The 14,306-nt window shown below is 27.2% G+C and overlaps 1 protein-coding gene across 2 annotated transcripts; it reads right to left on the bottom strand.

Moving 5' to 3' along the window:
- Positions 1–693: 693 nt before the first annotated feature.
- Positions 694–12,288, bottom strand: LOC122268928 (zinc finger and BTB domain-containing protein 8B). 2 transcript variants are annotated; one of them, XR_015431252.1, is made up of 3 exons: positions 12,044–12,288; positions 2,283–11,332; positions 694–1,554 (listed from the first exon to the last, which is right to left on the bottom strand). XR_015431252.1 is itself a non-coding variant. In XM_087156843.1 (3 exons), the coding sequence occupies exons 2-3, from the start codon at positions 10,971–10,973 to the stop codon at positions 8,722–8,724; spliced, it is 279 nt and encodes a 92-aa protein (XP_087012969.1). In that variant the 5' UTR covers positions 10,974–11,332; positions 12,044–12,288; the 3' UTR covers positions 5,660–8,721. The 2 variants fall into 2 exon arrangements, 1 of the variants encoding a protein (XP_087012969.1); XM_087156843.1 differs by lacking the exon at positions 694–1,554 and having other exon boundaries at positions 5,660–8,975; positions 10,949–11,332.
- Between the last annotated feature and the right edge of the window lie 2,018 nt (positions 12,289–14,306).

Here is a 14,306-nt window from a genome sequence, read left to right as displayed (position 1 = left end):
TCAGGGGATAGAGCCTTTGCCTTCAAATGAGGTGAACAGAGTTAGAATCCCAGCGATGGCTGGTCGATATAAATTCCACATCTGGCTGGCATCACCCAAAGTGCCGACGTAAAATATCCTCTTTGGTAGACGGATCATGGGTTAGAGTCCCCTTGCTGTCAGCCTAACCGTGAGAGGCTTTTGTGGTTTTCCTTTCCAAGTAATGCAAATGCTGGTTAATTCGATCAAAAAGTTCTCCACAAAGGCAAATTTCTCCCAATACTTGATCCATGAGATCTCTTGTCTTCTGGATTGGGTTCAAAATTACAAGACTACAGAGTTGAACATAGGTAGTCGTAAACCCAAAAATTTATAAATATTTGTATATATATACACCTTATATAAAATTATACAAACATTTTTTTTTTTAAATCTTCTCTCCAAACACCAAAAGTTAGAAAATTGCAAACTTCCCTTATGCTGACAATGGATTTTCAAATCTAACAATTTCTGAATTTCATTAAAGGGAAATTTGCATAAGAACTAAACAAACCCCCACATTTTCAGTAAAAATAAATTAATTGCAACACATCTTCCTTTAAGTAGTATTGGAACAGCTGCTTTTTAAGCATCTTTTAAAAAGATTATAACAAAAGTGGATTTTAAGGTCTTTTAAATAGTACAGAAAAAAAAGAGGTTGGAAACTGTTGGCTAAAATTGACATATTTAATAATAAAAATCTTCATAGTTTAATTATTTACAATTATTATTTGGCTTTACAATGCTGTTGTTGTCATATCGCATTTGTCAAGACTATAAGCCTATTTTTGAGGCAGAGGAGTGTGCTTTATCTTGCTTTCCAGTGGCGCCATAGCCTTTACAATATTTTTCTGATACTTCATATAATTTGAAATAATAAACTTTTTGTATTTAAGAGAAAAACAAACTTAATAAAATGATTGAATTATGATTGTTATATTTAGAGCCAGTCTAACAATAAAAGCATATTTTGTGTCTGGGAAATGCTTGTTAAGATCACATATATAAGCACGTTATATTGCAAAAGCATTTAATGATGAAATACATTACATTACTTCCAAAAGTGTGCAATAAATGTCATTTTAGCAAGTAATCTCTCTTAATACACATAAATTCTAAAATGCACCCAAGTACATTGATAATTAAGATTAGATACATACGAAATGAAATTAAACTTTTATGTAACAAGTGAATAGGTGATAAATTTACAGAGATGTGAATAAATGAATGTAAATATATTGTAACTATATAACAAGTACTGAAAACATCTTGCTTTCAAAAAATAATTGCAAACACCAACTTATGCCATGTGAGTCAATTCATGCATTTTGCAATGATAATTTCGCTTAAAAGCTCTTCCACAAACTTTGCAAGAGAAAGGCCTTTCACCTGTGTGCACACGAATATGTTCTTTCAAACTATACATAGAGCTTCCAGAGAATGAACAATACACACATTTATAAAGTTTTATGAATTTTTTCCTCAGTTGATCATCTGTTAATTCTTGTCCAGAAATCACAAAAAAGTCATCACCATCTAGAAATAAAATTTTAATGTTTACACTAAGAAAGAAAGAAAAGCTTAAGAATAAGTAGAAAAGATAAAAATAATTCTTAAATGTTCTGAAAATAACGCATGAAAAAAAGTTTTAGTAGTTTTATTACACATGATAAACAAGATAAATAGGGCTCATTTTAAACAATAGGTAGCAATAAGAGAAAAATTTGAAGAAAAAGGAAAATGGAATATGATAAAATTAAAATAAAAAGCTGTTTACTTTTCTTCATTAATGAAAAACGTGCAATGTTTTATCTTACAAGAGTTCAAATATTTTTAAGCTAAATACTATGTAAGGATGAAACCCATTTATGTTTACTGAAGAGTAAGAGACTGAAGACTGAAGTGCAAACTTTTATTACTTTTGTGTAATGGCGAAGTCAAATAAAAGTTAGATCTTGAAATAGATAGAATTGAAGTTTACATTATTAATAGATTGAGATTTTAAACAAATATAATCATTAAAAATTAACACAATTATGACAATTAAACATAAGTTATATGCTTTTCTATAATAGGTATGCCACATTAGATTTTTTATTAATGCACAATGCTTGATAGTTGTTGATCAAAATACAAGGTAAAAAGAAAAATATAAGGTAAATTAAAAAAATAAAATAATAAAAACACAAACACAAAACATTACTTTTTAAAATGTATGCAATGAAATTAAAAAATTATTTTAGAAAAAAAAAATCTAATTTTACCAGCGTTTTATCAGGTAACAGATGACTGAACTGCAGGCTAATAAAGACCTGCCACCAGGATTCACCCTGAGTTTTAATGCGTAAAACCAGCAGGTTGGTTTTTTCATGTAAAAATCTAATTTAGTCTGGAGATAAGTAGGTTTTTGCTTAATATATTCTATATGCATACTTATATACAGTAAATATAAGAATAAAATATAGTATATACTGAAAAAATATAACTTGATCATTCCCAAAAAGAATAATAAAGAAAACGATTATGAGAATTTATAATTCTGCCAGTAGCTTTTCTGCCTTCTTAATGTGTAATGAATGGCATAATGATCAAGTTACTGTGATTATTTGTAAAATGTGAAGCATAATATGTTACATCATATGTTTCAAATTATAAACATACATTCATGAAATGAAATGTACATATCTTTTCGTAGCACATGGTATGTTCATTTGCATATTTCAATGATTGAACTTTTTATATGTCTTACAATGTACAAAAAATTATCATCTTTTATCGTTATTATACTTTTTGTATTTAAAATGAATTAAGGAAATTATAAATTTCAAATATTCTAATTCTAAGCATTAAAAGTATATAATTTAAGATTTTATTAATCATGCAGAAATATTCATTAAATTTAAAATGATGAATGACCAACTATATCACGAACAACCAGGATCTACAAAATGTATTCACATTCCATTACAAAAAATTTCATTATATGATACTATATAATTTAATCTTCCTTAATCATTAATCCCATTAACGAGATTATTAATTTAATCATTAATTTCATTAAGAGATAAAATATGAACTTAATCTCAAATGTCTTGACAATTTCACTAAACTAAAGATTAAAAATGTCAGAAAGTCTTTATTTCTTTTGATTAAAATAGATAAACTTAACAACAGATTTTCTGCTCCTAAGTGATTTCAAAGTTTGAACTGAACTAATCAAAAATTAGAAAATATTCTTTCTAGTTCATTTGTCATAAAAGAAATGGTGAATGATTGAGCAATATGATATGTATTGGCTTTCAACTGATATCCTAAATTATGGTATTCTGCTAAATTATGAGTTCAAAACTTTAACTTCATCTTTAAACATAAATTTAAAAATAAAAACACAAGAGAGGGAAGCATGTACAATCTATAATGCAAATCTTAAAATAAAAAGGGAAATTTCTTGTCAAACTAAAAAGTTTGCTTCTGCATTCTTTGTCTAAAAATATATAAAATTCTTTTTTTAAATATTGGATATTTATAATATATATGTGTATGTATTTTAACAAACCCCGAAGGGTTAAGAATTTAAAAAGATTCTGTAACAATAAATTTAGATTAGTGTAATGGTTTATTACAAAAAATTTGTTTTATAAATAAATAAAACTAAACTCAGAGGCGCGACAGCCCATAGAGAGCTAGGCCTTATGTGCCCATCTCAGTTTTCTTGACTTTGGGCTCTGGGGTGCAGGAGCAGATGTTCCGGTCAGGTGGTCAGCCGAACGCGGAACCCCCAGTGTTTAGTTCCCAAGCATGCTTGGCACTCATTTATCGACCCACTGAAGGGTTGAAAGGCTGAGTCAACCTTGCCCGGCCCGAGGATCAAACCAGAGACCTGTGGCACGACAGCGCGAATCGCTACCGCTCAGCCATCGGGCGTCTTCATAAATAAATAATGTATTATAATTTAGTATTTTTCTTAATCATGTACCTGATTTTTATCACATATGCAGTTCATATAATTGCAACAAAAAAATTAGATTTTTTAAATGTTTAACTTTTTATAATTCTGAATAAAAAGTTTCAAAGTTAAATTTATCAAACAATAAGTTCATAATTGCAATGAGCAATTTTATTCGATAACTGCAAAAAATTTTTTATTGGAAATGATTAAATATGAAAAAAAAAAAAAACACTTGGTACAAAGATGGGTGGGCCCGATCTGAAAAAATCTGTTTGTTTTTCTGGGCTGGGCCCACCTTGGTGAACCCTGCCATCCTATTCAATACAATATTACAACAAGAATATTTTATTTTAAGACTGCAAACATAACAGTACATAAAACACTGTTCTGCCCCCTCAGACTAAATTTCAAATTTAACATTTATGGCGTGTGTAATTAAAAATAATAGTGGAACATAATTACACTTCTCAGTAATTAAACAGAAATAGGTCATCATAGGGGACATCAATTGCAAATAATTCAATTAATTGATAGAAATGTAACTTCATTTAAAGTAGATAAATATCCATGCAGAATACAGAAACGCCATGTGATGAAAGAAATTAAAATATTACAAGATGATTCCTCAAACCTGAATCGGCTACAAAGCAATTAAAACCACACACAAAATATTCTTACTATACCGATACCAATCTGTCATGATACTTTTACAGTTGTGAGACTACTTTTCTTTAATAATGATGAATTTTTAAGAAATGACATTAAAATGTGAAATTATAATTGACATTTAAAACGCATAATTTTTTTCCAAAAAAAAAACAAAAAAACAAATAAAGATTAAGAATCATAGTTGTAATTAGTGTCAAAAAGAATGGGCTAATACCTAGCGCAGCTTGCTTTACCTCTTAAATTTAAACAATCATTTGACTGCACACATTTCAAAGAATTCACAACATAGTTTCCACAGGACATAAAAATTCTTAATTTAAAACGAATTCTTCAATCAATACTTCAAAAAATTCTGCAAGAAAAACAAAACTATAGCCGATAACATTTGGTTAATCCTTTTTAGAAAATTAGGAAACGTTAATACAGGATCTGGTTTGACTAGCAGGTGTGAAGGCACCATTCAGACTCTTAGTTACTCAAAGCATACGTCATAGGAATTTCAATATAACGAAAAGTTTAATCCCAATACAAATACAGTAATATTTCCCAATACAAAATATAGTAATATTTTCTAACACAAATAAAAGTTCATAAAAAATATTTAATACTGAATTCTTTGTTCGCAAAAAGAAAAAAAAGAGGAAGAGAGAATATCTCTCTCATCTAAGTTTAGTTTGAAAATGAGTGAATTGTCACAACTCTTTAAGTACCAAAACAAACTCAACTACTTCACCGATTCGGATTGCATTCTAAACAAGGGAAATTGCTCGTTGTTTTTAAATTAAATTATGTAATAAGTAAATAAGTTTAACTTTAAGAGGAAAAAATAAGTTTGTTTTTAAAATAGAAAAAACGAGTAACTGAAAATCAAGTATCAGTTCTTAAGTTGGAAAGAAATGTACATTAAAAAATAACACAAAAGAAATTAAGGAATTAGGCATTTATATTGCTTTTAATGCAACAGTAAGAACTCAAACTAATAATGCTTCGGAAGTCTTCGATTTAGAAATTTTTTAGCTTTCATGATTTTTTCTTTGAGTTAATAGTTTTTCTTGACTTCATCTCTTTGTCTACATTCTGTAAATCTTCGAGCTGTCATTCAGCTACTTTTTTACAATTATTTATTCCTTTCTCGAACATCAAAATAATCCTGTTGCTCCAGGTAAAAATATTCAAAATTTGCAATAATTTTTAATTACAATATAATTCATTAAAAAATATATAAACAATTCAAGTTTACACATAAAGTTAAACATATAATTTATTTTTTTTGGAATAAACGGATGCACCAGAAACTTTATCAAAATTTAACGACTAAACATTTCAAGAAATTTTATTATAAATTTTAGAATCGTATTACAGTTTCAAATTTAAGTTTTAAAGGTAAAAAAAGTTAATCATATTTAGTTAATAATTACAAAAACTGATGCTGAAAGTTTTTCCACTTTCACAAAATCATAAGTAATATCCCAACAATTTATGACAAATCTACATCAGTTGGCATGTCTATATTAAACTTGACATCAATCCAGAAGAACAAATTTGTTTTTAAGAAATTTATCGCTTTCCCTTTTTAAATGGTAAATCTTTGTATTTTTTATAAGTGGGTCCACATGCACGTCTGATTTGATGGGAGTGAAGATGTTGCTTCTGAATAAAAGTCTTCCCACACGTCTTACAGTGATACGGTCTCTCTCCAGTATGAATGCACAGGTGGTTTTTTGCATCTTGAATTCTTCTAGTGGCATAGGAACAAAACGGACAGTTATGATACTTATTTTCTTTAAAAATTACCTCATAAATGGAGTTTTCAAGAACAGAACCTAAGAGGGGAAAAATTATAAGAATTCAAGATAACTAGTATTTCGAAGAGTTTAAACATGTCCTAAATTGATGAGACATCAATTACATCCGTCCAAATTTTGCGTAAACATATTTTTCGCATTATTGGACTCGACCCATGTTTAAGTTGCAACAGACCCTAATTGTTGGCTATCCCCTTATATCAGGTGTTGAGTAGCTCGGGTGAGGAAGTAAGAGTTTGATAAACTAAAACATGCATAATATTTAATGATACTTAGATATTAAAATGTGATCTCCTTCTACATCTCACTCGGTACGCACACTTCTCTCTGTTACCAAAATCATCTCTTTCTTGACATCATAATTGCTGCCATCTGGTGGCCACTCATTTTTTTAAAATTTAAATAACGTTACAGCTTAACATTACCATTCTGGTTTTTACCTTAACTTTGACTTCCACTATAGTTATCTAATTTTAGGAATAAATTCAAATCAAAGTTGTAACTTTGCATAAGATAAAAATGCACATTTCAATTATTTTTTATGAAAAAAAATTTGAGTAGAATATTCTTTTATGATCAAAATCATAGCTATCTGAAACTATTCAGAGAAATATTTTTTCCAATTTTTCCTTTCTCTTCTTAAACTTTCAATCCAAATTTGAAATCGTTTTCATGCATAATTTATTTTTTATTGCAATTTTTTAAGAACATTTTATTTTTTACATTAGCATTGCTTGCACCCCTTCTTCCCTGCTGTAAGCAAAAATAAGCAATTCACAAACCTCTTTCCCCATCAATCAGTTTAGTAATATTTGTATGATACCAAAAAGATTATGAAGTTGACTTTTAAAGTTTTTTTGTATACACCATTTATATAAAAATCTGTAGTAGCTGAAATCACCACAGGATCCAAAATTTTATCAAGAAAGAAAAATAATTGAAATTCAGATATGAATTAAAATACTTCAAGGAAAACAAATTTATATATTCAAGCATAATAAACAATATAAAATAAAACTTTACATACATAGGATTACTTATTTATTTCTAAACATGAATAATTTATTTTAATTTTAAATCACCTCTCTTCAGACATTACGTAATAGCATAATTGTATCAAAAATCAAGAGCAATATTTCATTTCCAAATGGATATATATACTGCACAATTAAAAAAAAATAATAACAAAATATCCTAGAAAATTAATTCTTAATATTAATTTAGAACATTATTATACAATCATTACGACAATACTATAAAATAACCATAATTCATTACTTAAAAGTGTAAAAATGTAGAAACGAATATATATATAAGTCGAAAAAATTCCATTGATTACTGCCTAAAACTAAAATTTTCTTTTTAAGTTATGAAATAGAATTTTCGTTTATTCAAACCCATTTTACTGACATCTACACAGATAAGAAAGAATTAAAAGAACCAGATTTTCTTCATTTGTGAAAAACAAAAATTTTCATAAATAAATATATTTCCAAAAATTATTAAATATGGTAATATATTAAAGCAATTAATTACACTTGATTTTAAACATCATGCCTTGTATTTAACTATAAACTCAAGAGTTCATTGTTGAGTTAATCAATACTGCACTATACAAATAAAAATCCAAATTTAAATTGGAGTACCAATTTCTAATTCTGTTTCTTTTTTAAATGTTAAAATCAGAAAATCGTCAGAAAAAAATGCGAAAGGAAGAAGAAATTAAAGAAAATAATTTTGTAAATTTTTTTTAAAAATTTACTACATAAATATGAAATCTAATTTTAAAGGTTTTTCCCTTTCTTAAGCATTATGAGACAGCAGTCTAAATATGAGATGAAGCATGTACTTGTAAAAACGAATTTTATATATATAGTTAATCCTAAATTACAAAGTTCTATCATGGAATGTCCATACAATTTAATATACTGTTAAAAAAATCAGCACAATGGTAGTTGACATTAAGCTAAAACAATATTAAGTAAAACTAATTCATTTCCTATTAATATTGAACCAGAGTTTTTAAAATAAAGAACTCAACTCTATTTATTAAGAAACAAGATGGCTGTGGTAAGTGTTTAAACATTTAATAAGACTCTTTTAAAGCATGTTCATAACATACAAAGTGTTGGGGTGCAACTCATTATTTACAAGTCTCGCAAACATATAATTTCTCATATACAGACCAGATCACATAAACAGTAAACATATACAGACCGGTTGAGGCTTGAGTTCTTTTTTTTTTGTAAGTTACTTTGTAAAATTTTTAGACATGGTTCATTACAAAGAAGTTTTCGCTAGAGAAGGGTGTACTTTGTACTCATGACTACGTAGGTGAGAAATTTGACGAAATGATCTACCACAAATGTTACAAACAAATGGGCGATCTCCAGTATGTATACGTATGTGTTTCTTTAAATCACCCATTTGGAAAGAAGTGTAAGAACAAACAGAACAAGAGAACTTTTTATATTTTACTGGCTTTCCTTGCTTTCCAAAATCAAATTCTTGAACAAATACGTTCACTTCGATTCCTAGAAATAAATTTCAGTGTTCAACATAAACAAAAAAAAAACATGATTTTCTTTTTAAATTACATTAAACATTGATAAATTCAATTATATTTTCATGAACTAAAACAATTATTGAAAACATCACCTGAAAAGACATCTGAAAAGAATATGTTAAACAATTTTATGCCTATAGTGATTTAATTTAAATGTACAATGTTATTTAGGAAGAAGAACAATCTGTTGCATGTTTCATTCAGATTATAAATTTAACATTTATTAATAATAGAAAGTTAGTTAAAATATTCAAATTTTTAAGTGTAAAATAAAGCAATCCTTTATTTTTAAATTTAATATATTTACATTTATTTTAGTTTTAGATTGGATAACAAAACTCAAATTATAATATACCATAAATATTTTTATGCATAAGTACATTGATTTTTTTTTTCAGTCTACAACTAACTTTTTTTTCCAAATCTTTTTATTCATTTAATACAATAATTTGCTCAATGAAATATTCTAAAAATGAAACAGGGAAATTCTTTAAAAAATTAAAGGAAAATATGAAGAAAATATGGGGTATTTTCAAATTAAGTTATATAAATTGAAAGTGGGGTATTATAAAAAATCAAGAGGAAATATCTTTACACAAAAAAATTATTCTTCCGGTTCTATGGAACAAAAATTAAATTTTCCCCAAAGATATGAAATAATTGTTATGAATGAAATAGAAATTTCTGAGCTTATAGCAGTACAGACATGAAACATAGTAACTAATGTTCTATTTTCTTTATTTTGTTTGAATATAGACTATTATATTTTAAAGAGTTCATTTTTGTTTCAATGAAATAATTAAAAGTTACAGCCCTATAATTAAATGCAAGTTTCTTCTTTTTAAAGATTGCAAAGTTATTCTTTTTAAAGACACATTATCTAAAAAAGACCGAGACAAGATTTTGCAGCAATTTATACTATTGCAATATTTATTATAAAACAGAATTTTTAAACATTAAAATATGCAATATTTTGTATAAAATTTATCACATGGCATTAGAATAGAAAAACTAAATTATTGGAATAAGTGTAGTTTAAAACATTTCTTCCACGTAGTTTAAAATACCAAATATGAACATATTACTCTCGACACTTTTTCGAAACTGTGTTATGATCAAATTAGGTATTCACACAGCATGTTTTTTCCATATTTCAAATCAGCAAACTTCAATATCCTTCCGTTTATGCTATTAAAAACAACATAATACTTAATTAGAGAATAAAATTTTATATTTTCTAACTTGATTTTCTCGTAAAATAGAAAGTGCTTGTTACAAACAATGAAAAATATCAAGGCAATGAAAAATATCAAGGCAAAAAGTCACTGCAACCTATATTGAACTCTCAAGGCAACATTTCACACATAAACAATTCAAATGCAATACTTGCATTTTATTTCAATTGAAATATGATATGCATAAAATTGTTCATTTATTAATGAAATATATCATTCAACAATTTAAATTATATCTTTTTAATTGTTTATGCTGTCACAAAAACTATGATTATCATAATATTCATACTGATTTTATAAAAGTTCATGTTAGCTTAACACTTTACCGATTTCAAAGATTGTGAATATTAATTTTGTTAGTTATATGTATGTAAATAAAAATTTAAGAGTATTTTGTGTTAAGCTGTATTAATTGACATAAATTAAAACATAATAAAAATAAAAAAGTACTTTTTAATTTTTAATCTACGAGATGATTTAATTTAAATTTAGTTATCTACTATTAAAAGAATATTTCTCCCTATAGGTTTTCACAAATAGAATGATCATCTCTAGTACGAGTAGATACTAGATGATTTTTTACCATTAAACATCTCCCTTTTAGTACAAGGAGAAAAAAACAGGAGTTTTCATTTATTTTTATTCCAAAGCAAGCCTAAAAGAAAGAATATTCCTAGACAAACATTAATAAAATAAGGAAAAATACTTTTATAGTTTTTAAGCTGATCCATATCATTTATAATTGAGATTAATATTATCTTCCAGAAAAATGCAATTGTTATCTTGGCTGTAAAGGTGAGAAGTTTAACGAATGCATGTGTTTTTTTATGGCTGTATGGGTGAGAAATTTGAATTTGGCGAAAATACTTCTCACAGAATCTGCATTTCAATGGGTGATTTTCAGTATGCACACGTAAATTATTGCTCAAATCATCTAATTTTAAGCATGCATTACAAGTGATCTTGGCAAAAAATTTTATTGATCCACCAGTATATCCTCTTATTGTGTTTTATGTATTTATTAGTTTTCTTCCTTTAGTCACAGATTTTACTTCTTGAATTATTGGAATTTCGTCCATGACTTTAAAACCTAGAAATAAATTTCAATATTCTAAGAGAAACGTGAAAAATATTTTTTAAATAATGCAGTACACAGAAGCATTGCGTTTTTGTAAAATATAAATGTCATAATATACTATACAAATTAGCTAATTTAATATATACTTAGTGTTAAAAACACACACGTGGAAAGTATATTTGGAAATAAAAGATACATTAGAGACTAAAAACATACAAAAAACAAACATTGAGAACAACAACAAAAAAAAAGAGAGAGAGAGAAAAAAAAGAATTACTGAATCAACAGCTAACTTTGATTGATGAATTGTTAAATTTACAAAAATTATGATTTACATTTTGCTTAGTAAGCATAGACTTATAAATTAATGTTTATTTTCTAAAAAATAATGAATCGTTATCTCTCTAATCTAAGTTAGCATAAACAAAATAAACCAAGGGTTATGCACCACACCTTAATAAAGAACAAATTTAACCGGGATAGCAAGAGTCATCTGATTTTGCAAATACATAAATAAATCAATATTGCTTTAATACACAACACAATTAATTTCCATTCTAAAAGATCTACCTAGACTAAAACTTTATAAAAAGAAAAACTACTTTATACTAATACACAACAACTAATTTCCATTCTGAAAGATTTATCAAGACAAAGACTTAAGAAATAAGCCAACAACATTAATATAAACACAAATTAAATTTCATTCTAAGAAAAATCTACCTAGATCATATTTCGTGGATGTACAGTGATCTGATGGGACTTAAGGTGGTTCAGTTGACGGAAATCTTTACCGCAAATTCCACATTTGTAAGGACGAGCACCCGTGTGAATGTGCAAATGTTTTTTCAGATTGCCTTTAACGGTAGATGTATATGAACAATACATACAAGCAAATCTCTTATATTTAATAGAATGCTCAGAACCTTCATAAAAGTGTTCTTCAACAATGAGATCCATATTAGAACCTAAAATAATAAAAATTATAACATAAATGCAATTATTTAAAGAATATTAGCTAATTAATCACACTTTCAATCAAGAAACTATTGAAATATAAACATTTGAAAGTTCAGATAATTGTTTCACTTCAGATAAAATTTAACCTTCATTAAAAACTATTTTATTTACATTTTTTTGGTGTAATTTATTATGCCAATGCCCAATGAATTATGTACTGCACATCAAATTTTTTACTTATGACAACTATTACTTAAAATTTTAATGCTAAAATACTATCAAATTAAAACAAAAATGAGCATAATTTCAAACATAATGAAATGCTTAAAAAAGGAATTGTACATCATGCCACAGTTTAATATATCCTTATTTAAATGAATAAATAGTGAGTAAACGTAGAACATGATAATAAAGGTCATTTTTATTACTCTTCATACTATAAATGGTTCAATAAACAAACAATACCTTTTTGACAGAACTTTTAATCTTTTGAATAAAAATTTATAATAATTAGAAATAAAGGTTTCACTTATCATCTGCTATTGAAAAGGAAAAATGCATTTGAATACAGTGAGGCATCTCAGGAGCTCCCACTCTCTGTGCCCCGGTAAAATGGTTAGTGAAGGTTGGTCGTTTTTAGAATTTATGTCCATTGACTTCAAAACGTTATCAAAGGTACTTGATTTTTTGCATGCAATTTTATTTTAGTTAGCATGATTTTCTTGGTGCAGAAATGCCACTTGTGTTGGCGGCATGAAAACAAGATTGATGAATAAAATTTTGCATCAATAAAAACGATCCCTACATATATAATTATGTGCAAAAACAAACTTACCAATTATGAATGATTTAATTATTTTGAATAAATAAACGATTAGGATTTTGTTCAAGTTTACATTTAATCTTATTACATAAAATTTAGTTAACAAGAAGAGGTTTGTTAATTTGAGTTGCTTAGTTTTTTCTAAAATAACTTTTTTCTTTTATTTACCTTTCAACTCTAAAAGTAAGTCTTTGATAGCATCGTCTTTAGTGCACTCTGACTACAACATGAGATTGTAGATCTCTTTCTAAGATTGTCAAAAAGAGCTCTATAAATAAAAGCCTCACACAATATTTTGAATACATTTAATCTACTGATTGGTTTTGTTAATATTTTTTCCTTTTTCTTTAATTAATATTTTCAGTATTTGGTGCAGATGCGGTCACTGGGAGAGGTTTTGGTGGTCTCTCCTAAAGGTTTTCTTGAACACAAATTCTATGGAAAAAATTCCATGCCCCCCAAAAGTGGTCGTAAATAGAGTAGGTTGCTACACAGAGGTGGTCTTTCCTGGATGTTCCACTGTATTTATCACCATGCTTTTACATTACATTACTGTTAACGTATTCTGTAAAACATTTTTATGACAGAAAGTAAGACACTTTCAAATGCATTAAACTAGAAACATTTTATTTCTAAAATTTAAACAACCTTATAAAATATTTAATGCTTTAAAACTAGATCTATATTATTTCAATTTATGACTCGTGAATATATCACATATCCGAAGGGTGAATGCTCAACACATGAGAATTAAGTCTATGTTTTTGACTGAAGCCTCTATTACAAAACTTGCAGATGTATGGTTTTTCTCCAGTGTGTTTTCGTAAATGTTTTTTTAAGTCCCCACGTGAGAAGCACTCATAAGAACAGTAAGAGCAATTATGTGATGTTCTAAGCTCACGGAATGCATATGTCTTAATCTTCATGTTTTTCTCCAACATAACATCACAATGGAAAAGTTCTAAAAAAAGAAAAAAGATAATTCAATTACGTTTGACTGCTTAACACTTTCATGAAATATATCTTTAGAAAGTTAAGAACAAGTATTTGTTGAAATACAAAAAAATCATTATATCAGCCAACCATATGTAAAACCTGAGAGGAAAAAGCATGTAGTGTTATCGGAAAAGACAGGACAGATTTGGGAACTGTCACTCACCCGTTTCTTTTTTTAAGCAATATTATAATAGTGGTTTTTTGTTA

The sequence above is a fragment of the Parasteatoda tepidariorum genome, chromosome 2 (assembly GCF_982258835.1).
Source record: "Parasteatoda tepidariorum strain Cologne lab strain chromosome 2, Ptep-v5.0, whole genome shotgun sequence".
NCBI lineage: Eukaryota > Metazoa > Arthropoda > Arachnida > Araneae > Theridiidae > Parasteatoda > Parasteatoda tepidariorum.
Note: the sequence above shows the minus strand (reverse complement) of the source record. Positions and strands in the feature narration are given on the sequence as shown.